The 13,440-nt window shown below is 50.7% G+C and overlaps 1 protein-coding gene across 2 annotated transcripts in view; it reads left to right on the forward strand.

The window, feature by feature from the left end:
* Positions 1-13,440, forward strand: part of MTOR (mechanistic target of rapamycin kinase) — a 109,879-nt gene that overhangs the window by 3,040 nt on the left and 93,399 nt on the right. For both annotated transcript variants that reach the window (XM_037165639.2, XM_037165638.2), the window contains exons 4-12: positions 564-796; positions 2,056-2,256; positions 2,965-3,099; positions 6,369-6,641; positions 6,726-6,834; positions 9,719-9,905; positions 10,857-10,985; positions 11,667-11,911; positions 12,970-13,185. In XM_037165639.2, coding sequence (XP_037021534.1) covers positions 564-796; positions 2,056-2,256; positions 2,965-3,099; positions 6,369-6,641; positions 6,726-6,834; positions 9,719-9,905; positions 10,857-10,985; positions 11,667-11,911; positions 12,970-13,185 — 1,728 coding nt within the window. The remainder of the gene's footprint in view (positions 1-563; positions 797-2,055; positions 2,257-2,964; positions 3,100-6,368; positions 6,642-6,725; positions 6,835-9,718; positions 9,906-10,856; positions 10,986-11,666; positions 11,912-12,969; positions 13,186-13,440) is intronic.

A 13,440-nucleotide genomic window follows, 5' to 3' on the forward strand; every position in this document is an offset into this window, starting at 1 on the left:
ACTTATTTGGGTACCCTAGCCTCAGTCCTGGGGGAGAGACAAAGCAGGTGTTTTCAGAGATGGAGTCTCAGAACCATTAAGTGACCTTTCTAGGGCCAGGCAGAGAGCCAGAGCTGAGACCAGAAGCCAGCTTTCTTTCTACCACTTGTAGGTTTTTTTTGCAGGTTTTGGGGTTTTCTGTAGAGTGACATTTGAATAGTCAGGCTCGTGAATGAGAAAGTAGAGTTGGGGACAATGACTAAAAGGCAGGTAAATTTCTGATCTCTGGAGTGGTCATCTAGCCTGTGATTTATTATTCAGCTCCAGTTTCTTTTCCTTTTCTTCTTGGGAAAACAAATTATATCTATGAAAATGAGGGCGTTTTGCTTTATACAAACAGTCCTTGTATAAATATCAAATCTGTTGGTTAAAATGGAAGTTACCCGTATTCTTTACCATCTGGAAATTGCAGTCTTCACTGAAGGTGAAAGGAAAAAGTCACTCTCCAGCTTTCCTCTCCAGGCAGCATTGCCTTCCTGGTGGCAGGTGTCCGACCTCACCTCCTGCCTTTTTCTCTTTTCCAGCCAGCCTCATAGGAGTGGAAGGCGGGAATGCCACCCGAATCGGCCGATTTGCCAATTATCTTCGCAACCTCCTCCCCTCTAATGACCCAGTTGTCATGGAAATGGCATCCAAAGCCATTGGTCGCCTTGCCATGGCCGGGGACACTTTTACTGCTGAATACGTGGAGTTTGAAGTGAAGCGAGCCCTGGAGTGGCTCGGTGCTGACCGCAACGAGGGCCGGAGACATGCAGCTGTGAGTGCCTGCAGGAGGGCGTGGCCTGGCCTGGAGGGCGGGGGCACTGTGTAGGGGTCCTTCACACAATGCGCTTAGGTCCACAAAGGACAGAGAAGGAGAGGGGACCCTGTAGGCAAAGATACTGTGCTTCTGGGTGGCCTTAGGTTTGGTCCTACATTCCTTTGTCTTCACCCTGAGCTTTGAACCTGAAGAGGATACTTCGAAGTTCTCTTTTGTTCTTTGGGGGGCAGTCCTGAGTGCAGTGTTTGTCCTGACCTCTGATTTTCTAGAATCAAATTGCCTCCTAGGTAGTAGGCACCCCTCAGCCTACTACTGGCAAAAGAAGAAGCCACAGCCAAAAGGCGTACAAAGCCCCAGACAATGTACTGTCTGCATGATCCCTTCCGCGTCTTGCCAGGGTCTCTGCTCATACGGTGGGAATATGGAAGACTGGGATTAAGAGAGGAGTGGGGGAGGTAGGTGCCTTCACTACCCCTGGTGGGAAGGTTGGTCTGCTCTGTTTAGTTTTTAGACATTTGCTCATTAGTTGGTACTTAGCCCAAACTTCCTCTTTTCCCATTGGCTGTTCTGCATTTTGGGAAGCGGTGGCTTCTTATCTTCTGGGGGCACATCTTCACTACTTTTTGACACTAGTCCTCAAAAAGGGCTGCTCTGATGGGCTAGCACTCTGGGCTGTGAGATGGTGGAAAGTGTGTCTTCAAGAGAGGATTCGGGCATGAGTTGGGGGATCACAGGCATCGGTCGGTCCTCTCCAGCCAGCTCCTTCCGTAGGAGGCAGCACCACACGGAGGGAGCGTGGTGCCGGGGGAAGGACACACCTCTGGATCCTGGTTCAAGTCTTTGCTTTGCCACTTTCTAACTGCAGCTTGGGGCAACCTCCAACCTATAGTTTTTTTCCACTGTCAAATGAAAATAATAGCCAGGCTAGGTATTAAACAGGATTTTCCATTCATTCAGTAGATGTTTACTGAGCACTTGCTGTGTTCTAGGCATGGCTCTAGGCTGTCAGCACAGCAGGGCACAAAACAAGCACGTCTGCCCCTCCAGGGCATCTGTTCTGACATCACAGGGGTTCGGTGTGAACACCTAAGATGACGACCTCGGGGATGTTTGAGCACTTTTCCTTTCCTCCCTCGAGCCCCCAAGTTTCCAAGCCGGTGGCGTGGGCAGATCTGCTCTTTCCTAATGTGTGCAGGCTCCAGGAAGCTAGTGGCTGTGTTCCTGATGAGCGTTCTAAGTGTGCCTTCCTCTCCTAGGTCCTGGTTCTCCGCGAGCTGGCCATCAGCGTCCCCACCTTCTTCTTCCAGCAAGTGCAGCCCTTCTTCGACAACATTTTTGTGGCTGTGTGGGACCCCAAACAGGCCATCCGTGAGGGAGCTGTAGCCGCCCTTCGTGCCTGTCTGATTCTCACCACCCAGCGGGAGCCGAAGGAGATGCAGAAGCCCCAGTGGTACAGGGTGAGGCAGCGGTTCCTTTCCGGCCACCAGCAAGCATGTTTATGTGGAGTGTCACTGGGCCCGCATAGCAGCAGGCCCCTTGCCACACAGCAGGGGTCTGTTTGTCTTGGTCCCAAACTTAAGCTCAGTGTAAATCAACTGTCACTGTAGTTCAATAAGGCAGAGACCCATTCTTTTATGTACCACTAAGAATGGAAGTAAGACACCGGTTAAACTGTGACTCGGTGCCTTCTTGTCAACACTTACAACATACGTCTTTTAAGGGATGTTAAAATACAGAAAAACGGGCCTCTCAGAATTGAAGAAGTATGACTGATATTCATTTAGAAAGTGGTGGTCCTCTCTTCCCTAGAATCTTGAGTTCCATGCTGACCACTGTTGATAAGAGAACTTACTAAGGAGCTTCATACAACAAAAAGAGCCCTGAACGTGGGATTGGAGACCTGAGTTCTAGTCTTGGCTGTGCTCTGTGACCTGGGACCAGTCGCGGAATTTCTCTGGGCCTCTGGTTTCTATCTGTTAAGATAGGGATGAGGGAGGTGTCTTCCTCAGGGTTTGTGAGAGCCTGGTGAGTTGGGGTTGGTGGCACTGGTACAGGGCACCAAGCAGGCACGCTGACACCGCGGCACCCCCGCGGAGGTGGGGTCTGCCTGCGTGCCGTCTGACTGTGGACGTTGGGGAACTGAGGCATTTTCCTTCTCTACACAGCACACATTCGAAGAAGCAGAGAAGGGGTTCGATGAGACCTTGGCCAAGGAGAAGGGCATGAATCGGGACGATCGGGTCCACGGAGCTTTGCTGATCCTCAACGAGCTGGTCCGCATCAGCAGCATGGAGGGAGAGGTGAGAGGCCGTGCCACTCTGTGAGCAAGACAGGGCCAGGTCCTTGTCCTCACGGAGCTGACATGCTCTAGGGGAAGCCGGCAATACAGAAATAACCAGGTCATTTAGATAGCAACAAGTTCTGTGAAGAAATGGGAGGAGGGGTAATGGGGGTGGGGGTGTATATGGCTGGAGGGTCAGGGAAGGGGGTCTTGAGGTGGTGACATTTGAGCTGAGACCTGTATGACATGGAGGAGCCAGCCTTGCAGGAGATTATGTTCCAGGCAGAGGCTTTGACGTGGGAGAGAGTTTGACAAGTTCAAGGAACCTACAGAAGGGAAGTGTGGCTGGTGCACCGCAGCAAGGGAGAAGGAGGGAGGGACCAGGTTGGTAGACTTGTAGTTCTTGGGAAACACTGACTCTTTATTCTTATCTTGGGAGCAAACACTGGAGATGTACATGGTGGGGGGTGGGGGGGTGTCATCCATTTTTAATGATGCGTGGGCTCCTTGTGGGAAAAGCTTGTGAAGAGGCAGGAATGAAAGCAGGGAGATCAGTTAGGAGGTAGGTTAGCTTGAAAAGCAGCTGCAGAAATGGGTTTAAATACAGGACTTTATTAGGCAAATAGCCTGCGAGAGCAGAAGGGGAGAGAGCTGGAGGAACCCAGACCCCAGTGCTCAGCTGGCCCTGAGTGAAGGCAGGTGAGGAGAGCGGGATGGAAGTGTCTTCATCCGAATCGCAGAACTGCCTCGGAGGCCGCCTCAGTGATCCTGCTGAGTGTGCTCACAGGCAGGGAGCGGCTCGTGAACCGTGCGGCCGTGGCTCAGGTGTGGCGAGGGATTTCAGAGTGCAGCCGGGCCCCCACGGTTGGCGGTCGCAGTCCGGGGCTGTCACGGCAGTCTGGGCGAGCCTCAGGGGGCCTCAGCGAGCACTGGCACCGCAGACACTGGGAAGTAGTTGGGTTCCGGACGGAGGCAGCGCTCCCCCGAGAGTCTCCCAGCGGGGAGCTGGTTGGTGTGAAATTTCACCCGGGGCTTCCGGCTTCAGGGGACTCACTGATTGGTAGCGGCCATGCCCCAGACGTGGGGCAGCGCGTGCTGCCTTGTGAGGGGCAACAGGAGGGTCTGGCTTTGAATCCCAGCTCCTCCCAGTACTGTGTGCCTTGGGGAAACCACCTGACCTTCGTTCGTCTGGTTTTCCTCACTTTTGGCGGAGACCTTCCCCACCTCATTGCGTTCCAGGGAGGTTTCTAGATGTGTGTGCGGTGCCCAGCACAGTCCCCGGTGCTTCGTGGGAATTCCGTAAATGGTAGCCCTCGGAGATTTGCCCACCCAGGTATAATGTGCTCTCCACGGTGGCCTAGGCAGCTCTGGGATCCTTGTTTCCTCTCAGTGAAGCAGGACAATATTGCCTAACTCGTAGATTTCAATGACTGCTGTTGTGACAGTACTTTGTAAATTACCGAGAACTATCCACGTATAAGGTGTTGTAATTTTCTAATACTGTGGGCAGGCAACATCCTGTATTAAGAGCTAGAATAACGCATCATGAATAAAACATGACATTCTAGCAGGGGAAGACAGACAATGTATGAATAAGTAAAACTAAATAGTGTATCACGTGCTGATGAATGCTGTGGAGAAAAGCAGGGCGGGGAGCGGGAGTAGGGGTGCTAGCGTGGAGTAAGGGTTACATTTTAAACTGTGGTGACGTTTGAGCACGGTCATGAGCAGGTGAGGAAAAGCCGTACAAGGCCTGGGGACAGCACTACAGCCCTCCGGTTCTGCAGGTGGAACGACCCCAAGGCAGGAGCACGCTGCTCTGTTTGGGGAACGGCAGGATCCACGCTGTGGCTGAGCAGACCGGGAGGAGGGAGGTGGTGGGAGAGGGCGTAAGAGCAGTACTTGGGGCCCGGAGGGGGCACATCACACAGGGCCTCGGAAGCCGCTCTGTGGGTTGCGAGTGTGAAGTGGGAAGCTGTTAAAGGGTTTTAAGCAGTGGAGTGACATTTGACTCATTTCAGAAGGCTCACTTTGGCCACTGTGTTGAAAATGGATCATTGGAGGGGCAGGAGCTGAATGAAGCAAGGAGTCCAGTTTGGAGAGAACCACAGCAGTCTTAGCAGGGGACCTTCGTGGCCCTGGACCGTAGTGGGAGCTTAGAGGTGCCAGGAGTGGCTGGATTCGGAATTCGGGGTTCAGAGGTCAATGGGAGAGAAAGTAGACTCAAAGTCTTCAACCTGAGCAGTGGGAAGGGTGGAGTTGCCATTTACTGAGATGGGAAAATTGAGGTGGGAGGAGCAGGTCTAGACCCGCTCAGGGTAGAAGGGCCTGAGTTTGCTCTTGAGCCCGTTAGGTGTGAGGTGCCTGTTGGGAGTAGTTCTGGGAAGAGGTAACGAGTGAGAGACACAGATGTTATTTCAGGTCATGAGATGGGGTGACCGCAGGGAACTAGTGGAGCAGAAGAGACCGGGTCTGAGAGCCAGGAGTCAGGAGACGAGGAGCGACCAGGGTGGGGGTGGGGTGGCCCCAGAAGCCGAGTGAAGAGGGGGTGTCAGGGAGGGGGAAATAGCACGTGGGGTCGGGTGCTGCAGACAAGTCACACAAGACGAGGACTGGGACTTGACCGTCAGACTTAGCAGCACAAGAGTCACTGGTGACCTGGACAAAAATAGTAGACAAGGTTTTTCAGGAAAAAAAATCTATATTGAGCAGAGTTTGGAAACTCAGAAAATTGTGTTACATCCTTTTTATTTAGGAGATTTGCTAAGCAGCCCTTCGAATATGGAGTGGGTGTGAGTTCTCTACCAGTCAGGTTTTTGCACACCTGTGGAATTCCTAGGATTCTGAGAAAAGTATTTGCCCAAGTTGTTTCTACCGAGGTTTCAGGCAAGAAGGAGAGCGGACTGTCCTTAGCCTGATGCTGGGTGGGGCTGCCCCTCGCCTTGGCAGGAGGCTTCCTTGCCATGAGGCTGAGTCTGCAGACCTACCAGAGTTCGAGTCAGCTTTCCCGAACCAGCCTGGGGTGGGAGGGCGAGTCCTTAGCAGCCAGCCCCCTACTGCTTCTTTATTGCTTAGTTGGTGGTGGTCTTTTGCCTAAATCAGAACAAAGCCAGGCCCCCTGCAGGGTTCTGGGGAAGCCATAATCCTGTAGTCGAAGAGTGGCCACCCTCCACTTTGGAGATGGTTCCCTTCCTGGGTCGGGTGGATGTGTTGCTTGGGAGACTCACAGTGCTTGGGCCAATGCACTTGTAGGTAAAGGTGACCCCCCCACCCCCACCCCATGTATAGCGCTTGAGAGAAGAAATGGAGGAAATCACGCAGCAGCAGTTGGTGCATGACAAGTACTGCAGAGATCTCGGCTTCGGAACGAAACCTCGTCACATCACCCCCTTCACCAGCTTCCAGGCTGTACAGCCCCAGCATTCCAATGCCTTGGTGGGACTCCTGGGGTACAGCTCTCACCAAGGCCTCATGGGGTTCGGGACGTCCCCCAGCCCAGCCAAGTCCACCCTGGTGGAGAGTCGCTGTTGCAGAGACTTGATGGAGGAGAAGTTTGATCAGGTAGGTGGCAAGAGGCCCGCTTCTTCTCCTTCCAGGCTCCACACCTCCCCTTCCTTTGCCAACCCTGTACCCTTCCTCTCTCAGGTGTGCCAGTGGGTGCTGAAATGCAGGAATAGCAAGAACTCGCTGATCCAAATGACAATCCTTAACTTGCTACCCCGCTTGGCTGCATTCCGACCTTCTGCCTTCACAGGTGAGGGTGTCTGTGGGAGACGTCACCCACTTAAGGGTAATTGAACAGGCAAGTCATTGCAAAAAGTGTCATGGACAGGTCTGCTTCTCATTTAAGCAGGGCCAGCTAGGAGCTAGTCTCTGGTTTCTTTGCCTCCTGTCCCATTTCCGTGGTACCAGTTCACGTGTTCTACAGGTGGCTGAGGCAGCAGGTGCAGGGGCAGTCAGAACGTGTAGGCAAAGAGGCTGTTCTAGAGCCAAGCAGGTTCTCATGTATGGAATCAACAAGGTCATCAGTGGACTAAAAAGAGACGAAAGGGAGGGCAGTTTTGTTTTAGATGCTGTGGCGGCCTCTCGGGATGGGGGGTTTGATGGCTGTCCTGCTTCGCCTCGGAGGTGGTCACTGAGATGGCTCACCACTCACCGAAGGGGACGCTGCATATCCCAGGGGCAGGCGTGATGGACAGTGGGCTGTGGGTTCCCATATTCCTGCCCGTGGTCACTGGGCAGTGAATTCCTGGCTCCTGAAGGTGGCCCAGCTTGGACACTGGCCTTCCTGAGGCCTTACTGGGTTACTCCAGCTAAAAGTATCCTTTCCTCTTCCGTGATAGCCCCCAGCTGCGCAGAGCTGTGGCTGTCAGACCCGGGATGAACCCTGCCTCTGTCCGTAACTACAAGCTTGTGGACAGGGTACTTGACCTTCCCTGACTGTGACGTTAAAACAGTCCCTTTGGTACAAGGTGGACTGCATTACTGCCTAAGCACCTGCTCTAAGTGTCTGGCACAGAATAAGCCCTCAAACATGGACATCATTATTATTGTCTCTTCTGGCTACTTCAAGTCCATTTTAGAAATTAGGTGAAGGTGAACATTATACTGTTACTCCTGTGACCTGTTCATATTGATGTCCTGCTTCACCTCCACATTTGCCAAGTGTAGAGGCCCCATCCCAGATGTGTCTGTACTTCACTGCGGTGCCTGTCGCCTGTGCTTATTAAGCCCTCAGGACCAAGTAAGAGTGGGAGTGGAAGGCCAGTCTGACCCTCAGCAGGTGCCCTTCCCTGGCGCAGACGCACTTGGCGCCACCCCGCCCAGATGAAACAGAAGAACTCCGTAGCTGTGGGGCCGTTAGGTGCGCTGTGCGCGAGGACTGGGCATGTGAGTCCGGACAAGACAATTAGCCACATAACACTGCTGACCAGGGAGAAGTGGTTCTGTGAAAATCGCCGGTTTATCGGCTCTCATTCTTCTCTTTTAATGACCAGACATGCCCCCGTTCAGTACAGCTGTAAACGATCTCGGGTTGAAGTCTGTGGCTCAGAAGAAACCAGTAACTAGGCCAAATTCGATCAAAGTCGGGGGCGTTGTGGAAGCAGTTGCCCAGCAAGTTCACAAGGCTGCCTAGCAGCAGGGTACAAAGGCTCAGAGGGCCCCTTTTGATGTGGGTTTTTGTTGTTTTATTAAATAATGCACTAAAGATGCCATTGAAATTCGGCCCGGGCAGCCTCCACAGTTGCACCTCATCAGAAAAACGCCGCTTGTTTAAAGTTTGCAGTTTGGAAGTTGTTGCTTGAATTTCCTGAGATGTCAGCTTTGGTGCATCAGAATGTCCTGAGAGCTGGCTCGAATCTCTAACGAAGCCAGATTCCTGATCTCTGAGGGTACTAAGTCCAGAACAAGAAATTCTCTGGAGCTAAGCCCTTTGCTGCTGAAAAGCATTTCCCCTTATAAAGGTCTAGGTTTCCTTGATGCTCTGTGATGTTAGGATTTTATCTCCTTGGTCTTGTTTTCAGGCCCCAGCACGCTTTGATGTCATTTGACCACAGGAGATGTGGGAGAAGATGTTTCTCATTAGAATGAACGCAGTGGTGTGTATGTGCTGTTTGGGAGTCTAGTTCACTGTGTCCTGACTGCATTTCAGTCGCCCTCGACACCCCTAACTTTCTAAAGGATGTGTGGTCCCTCCCTCTCTGCTGTTACGTGCTTCTGGTGCACAGACTTGGGGCCAGTGAGATGGGAGAGAAGAAATATAAGAAGAGGCAGGAATCAAGAAATTCCAGCCTTGAGAGGAGTAGTAACACTTTAGCTTTAATTGCCCGAGAACTGCCTGCCCGTGCTGTACGTTGGCTTATGTAAACCTAACGAAAATGCGCACAGGTTTCCAACGGGCAGACTGAGCCTTGCTCTGTTACGTGCACCCGTAACAGATCTCCAGGTGGTAGCAGCGGTTTCTAGGCCTGAGCTGAATGGAATGGCCTGTATATTGCAAACAGTATTTAATGTTACTTTGAATTTCAATGGTAATGTAAAATAATTTAGGTGATCCTCTCTTTGTCTTTAAACAAGACTTAACATGTATTTCTTAAACAGGAGGATGTAATCTTTTCCTCAAAATGTAACGCTAATGGAGACAATTATGTGATATTATTGTTTTTGGAGACCCTGTAAGTTATTTTTTTTAATTAAAAGGAAAAAATCTTATAATTTTGGTATTTTCAAAAGATATATCTGAGAAGTGATTATTAAGCATGTCTTTGATTAGTACATCCTCTGAATTCTTAACATCTTTCCAACAGGCTTAATTTCTTCTTCTTTTTTTAAAGGTTTTATTCATTGATTTTTAGACAGGGGAAGGGAGGGCGGGAAACATCAGTGCATAAGAGATACATTGATTGATTGTCTCCCACACGCCCCCAGCTGGGGACATTGCCCACAACCCAGGCGTGTGCTCTGACAGGGAATTGTTCCTGTGACACTTCAGTTCCCAGGCCTGTGCTCAATCCACTGAGCCACACCAGCCAGGGCCTTAATTTATTCCTAAACCTAAGTGTTTTAGAGGAATCTGACCTTGGATTTATAGACCAACCCTGACCTTGAGCCATACACTTTGTCTTTTCTGTGCTCAGATACCCAGTACCTCCAGGACACCATGAACCACGTCCTAAGCTGCGTCAAGAAGGAAAAGGAACGCACAGCAGCCTTCCAGGCCCTGGGGCTGCTTTCTGTGGCTGTGAGGTCTGAGTTTAAGGTCTATTTACCTCGTGTGCTGGACATCATCCGAGCAGCCCTGCCCCCGAAGGACTTTGCCCATAAGTAAGCATCGCTGTTATGATTCCACCATCCACCCCATTTGGTTGGAGAGGAAGGATGCTTCATCCATTTCCATGGACCTTAGCCCATTCTCTGCTTCATTAACTTCCATAGTATAGCGAGCGAATCATGTAAAGAACAGCACTTCCTCAGCTGAGCTCCAACCTTTTCCAAGTGAAATGACATGGCTGCAAATATTTGGGTTGGTTGAATACCCTGTGAGCATGTTAGATGTCAGTGCTGTTTTCAATAGCATTTACTGGGAATCACCTAGTTGTGCTCTTTTCTCTGGCTTTCTAGGGCCTTAATTTGATACAAGACCTAAAGAGAGGACTCCTAGATTAGAACTTAGGGGACTTTATAGTCACCTTTTTTATAGCTGAAGTTGGATATGTTACTACACCTCTTCCCAGTGAATAAAATACGAAAACAACCTTTGGCACCTGCAGGATGGAGAGGCCAGGTGTCCTCTCTAAGTCTAGGGGGTCAGTGTTAATTAGAATTGTGTCTTTATAGTTTTCTGTTTTCGTAGCAAGGATTGTTCTGGTGAATGAAGAAGCCTCACCCATTCCGAAGCCCAGCATTCCTCTCATAGGGAGAATTCCTTTCCATAGGATGGCTGTGCCCTGCACTCTGGTCCCTAATGTACAACATTGTTGAGTTTGATTCCTAAATAGGTACCATGGCCAGCACCACACTAACCCTTACAGTTCTGTGCAGTGAATTGGGGCAATTCCTCAAAACACTTTACCGCCATCTGCTGGATTGTTGTTTTAAATACAGATCTACAGTGACTGGTGTGATAGGCCCCTTAGACTTTGCAGTAGTAGGTCACCTGCACACTCACATGTGGTGACCTTACCTGGGTGACCCTCCTTGCCTCAAGGCAGTTTGGAGGTGGGGCATCACAGAAGGTCGTTATGTCTAAACTAGCCCCTCTTTGGTTCTCTGCAGGAGACAGAAGGCCATGCAGGTGGATGCCACAGTGTTCACCTGCATCAGCATGCTGGCTCGGGCCATGGGGCCAGGCATCCAGCAGGATATCAAGGAGCTGCTGGAGCCCATGCTGGCAGTGGGACTGAGGTGGGTGTCAGAGACCTTGGCTTTCCCCGTCTGCGGCAGTGCAAGACCTGAGCCCCAGTTCCGGGACTACGCTGAGAGAGCAAGGCGCGGTTGTTTGCACACTGAATTGGATACCAAGGATGGCTCTCACTAAGCACATAGGATAGTTTCGAATCCTAATTTCATCACTAGCTAGCTGCGTGATCCTGACTAAGTTACTTCTCTGAGTTTCAGTTTTCTCACCTGAAAAGGGCATGCAATACTAATTCCTGCTGTCTGGGGTTGTAGGAACTAAGTGAGTTTATGAAACAGCTACTGTTAGCACAGTGCCTTGCATGTAAGAAGTGCTCAGTTAATGTTTGCAGCTCTTGTTTATAGGTCCATGTGCAGATTGCTTAAGCTCTCTACACTTTAATTCTGTTCATCTACATAGTAAGGAGGGCGCTCTCACCCGCCTCCCAGGTGATTTATCGAGCAAGTCCGCCCATGGCACAACCAGAAACTCATTGTTGGGAAATCTGTGATGAGGCCAAGAGAGTTCAGGACATTTACTCTATTTCATAGTGTCCTCTCTGCTTTAAAGACCAAGCAAGCAGTGATGGGGCCCGATCCCCTTGCTGAACGAGGAGGATTGTTTCTTCTCCAGAACAGACCGAATGTCATGTGTGCAGCCCCGTGTGTGACTGGTGTCCTCCCTCTCAGCCCTGCCCTAACAGCTGTGCTCTACGACCTGAGCCGTCAGATTCCGCAGCTGAAGAAGGACATCCAGGATGGGCTACTGAAGATGCTGTCCCTGGTCCTTATGCACAAGCCCCTCAGGCACCCAGGCATGCCCAAGGGCCTGGCCCACCAGCTGGCTTCCCCTGGCCTCACGACCCTCCCTGAGGCCAGTGATGTGGGCAGTATTACTCTTGCCCTACGAACTCTTGGCACCTTTGAATTTGAAGGTAAGAGATTGCAGTGGCTTGTGCGAAGATAGCAAGTGATGCTAGGGCCTTCGAGAGCGGAAAGAGGGTGCCTAGAGTTCCTGGATTTTGCTGGGGGCCCAGAGACAGGTTAGCTGGCTCCGAAGCAGCCTATCTTTCCTAGATTCTGTCCATATATTGCTAATTCCTACTGCTTGTTTTTTCCCCCCTAGACAAGTTTTGGGGCAGGTGGTGTTTAGGAAAAGTATGCATTAGTCCAAGAAAACAATGCTTCAGAGATGGGTTCCCCTTACCTCCCCACCACCATGGAGCTGAGATGGTATTTAATGCTTTAAAATGTATGAGCAGGCGCCTTCGGGTGTTTGTAATCCCGTGGCTGTGCGATTTCTAAGAGTGCTGTGCTATGCAGTTCAGTTTGGAATTCAGTTTGGAATTCCAAACTGTAGATCAGCTCCCATTAATTCCCTAGAGAGATGCAATTCCAGAGAGAAAAATGGTTACGTTTTTGAAATTTAAGATTGTGTAGGTGGTGTTAGTCAAGTCTTCTCCGGGGAAACAAGCAAACTCAAAAAACCTGAACATGCCCTCTGAATACAGACAGCCGTCTGTGTTTTCCCTCTTGTAGATCCTCCACTTTCTGTGATTAACACCCAGGACAGTTTATTTGTAATGAATAGAAAGTAGCTGTATTTAAACCCAGCCTACATCAGCCTCTCTTTTTGGCATTTAAATCAGGAACTAAAATAGACAAGGTAAATTTGATCAAGAATTGTTTTACTCTCTGGAAATGTAGAGGGTCCAGTCAGAATAAAACAAAATGACTTACTCTTTGAAGGGAATGAAGGAAGGATTAGTACGGAAAAGGCTTTCTTTTCTGTCTCCCAGCTCCACCGCCTCCCTTCTGCATTTCTCATGACTGGAGGCTCATCTGCTAGGAAGAGTATTGAGTCAGTATCTTGCTGATCAGTATCTTGTTGAAAATTGAATTAGCTATAGAGTGAAAAGCGCAGCTAGCAAGCTGGGCATCTCCCGTCTGAAGCAGCAGTGATTGTTCCGTTTTCTCTCTGCTTCGCATCCAGGACACTCTCTGACCCAGTTTGTCCGCCACTGTGCGGATCATTTCCTGAACAGTGAGCACAAGGAGATCCGCATGGAAGCCGCCCGCACCTGCTCCCGCCTGCTCACGCCCTCCGTCCACCTCATCAGTGGCCACGCTCACGTGGTCAGCCAGACTGCAGTGCAAGTGGTGGCAGACGTGCTCAGCAAGCTGCTCGTGGTTGGGATAACAGACCCCGGTAAAGTCTACTAGACAGAAGCAGTCTGGGGAGGTTTGGGGGCTGGGGGCAGTTTCATCGCACAGCCTCTCTGGAGACCTCCAGCCTCAACAAGTTGATGTTCCGCTTTCCTCTGCCGAGGTGTTAGGCTTGGCTGCTCCAGCCTATTGCTGTAAATGATCTGTCCTTAATTCTATTATCTTTGCTCCTGGGAGCAGAGAAAAGAATGACAGAGCAGAGTAGCGGAGGGCACCTGGAGCCCTCTCACTAGGCTGA

Source organism: Artibeus jamaicensis, unplaced genomic scaffold (assembly GCF_021234435.1).
Source record: "Artibeus jamaicensis isolate MK-2021 breed Jamaican fruit bat unplaced genomic scaffold, CSHL_Jam_final scaffold_847, whole genome shotgun sequence".
Lineage (NCBI taxonomy): Eukaryota > Metazoa > Chordata > Mammalia > Chiroptera > Phyllostomidae > Artibeus > Artibeus jamaicensis.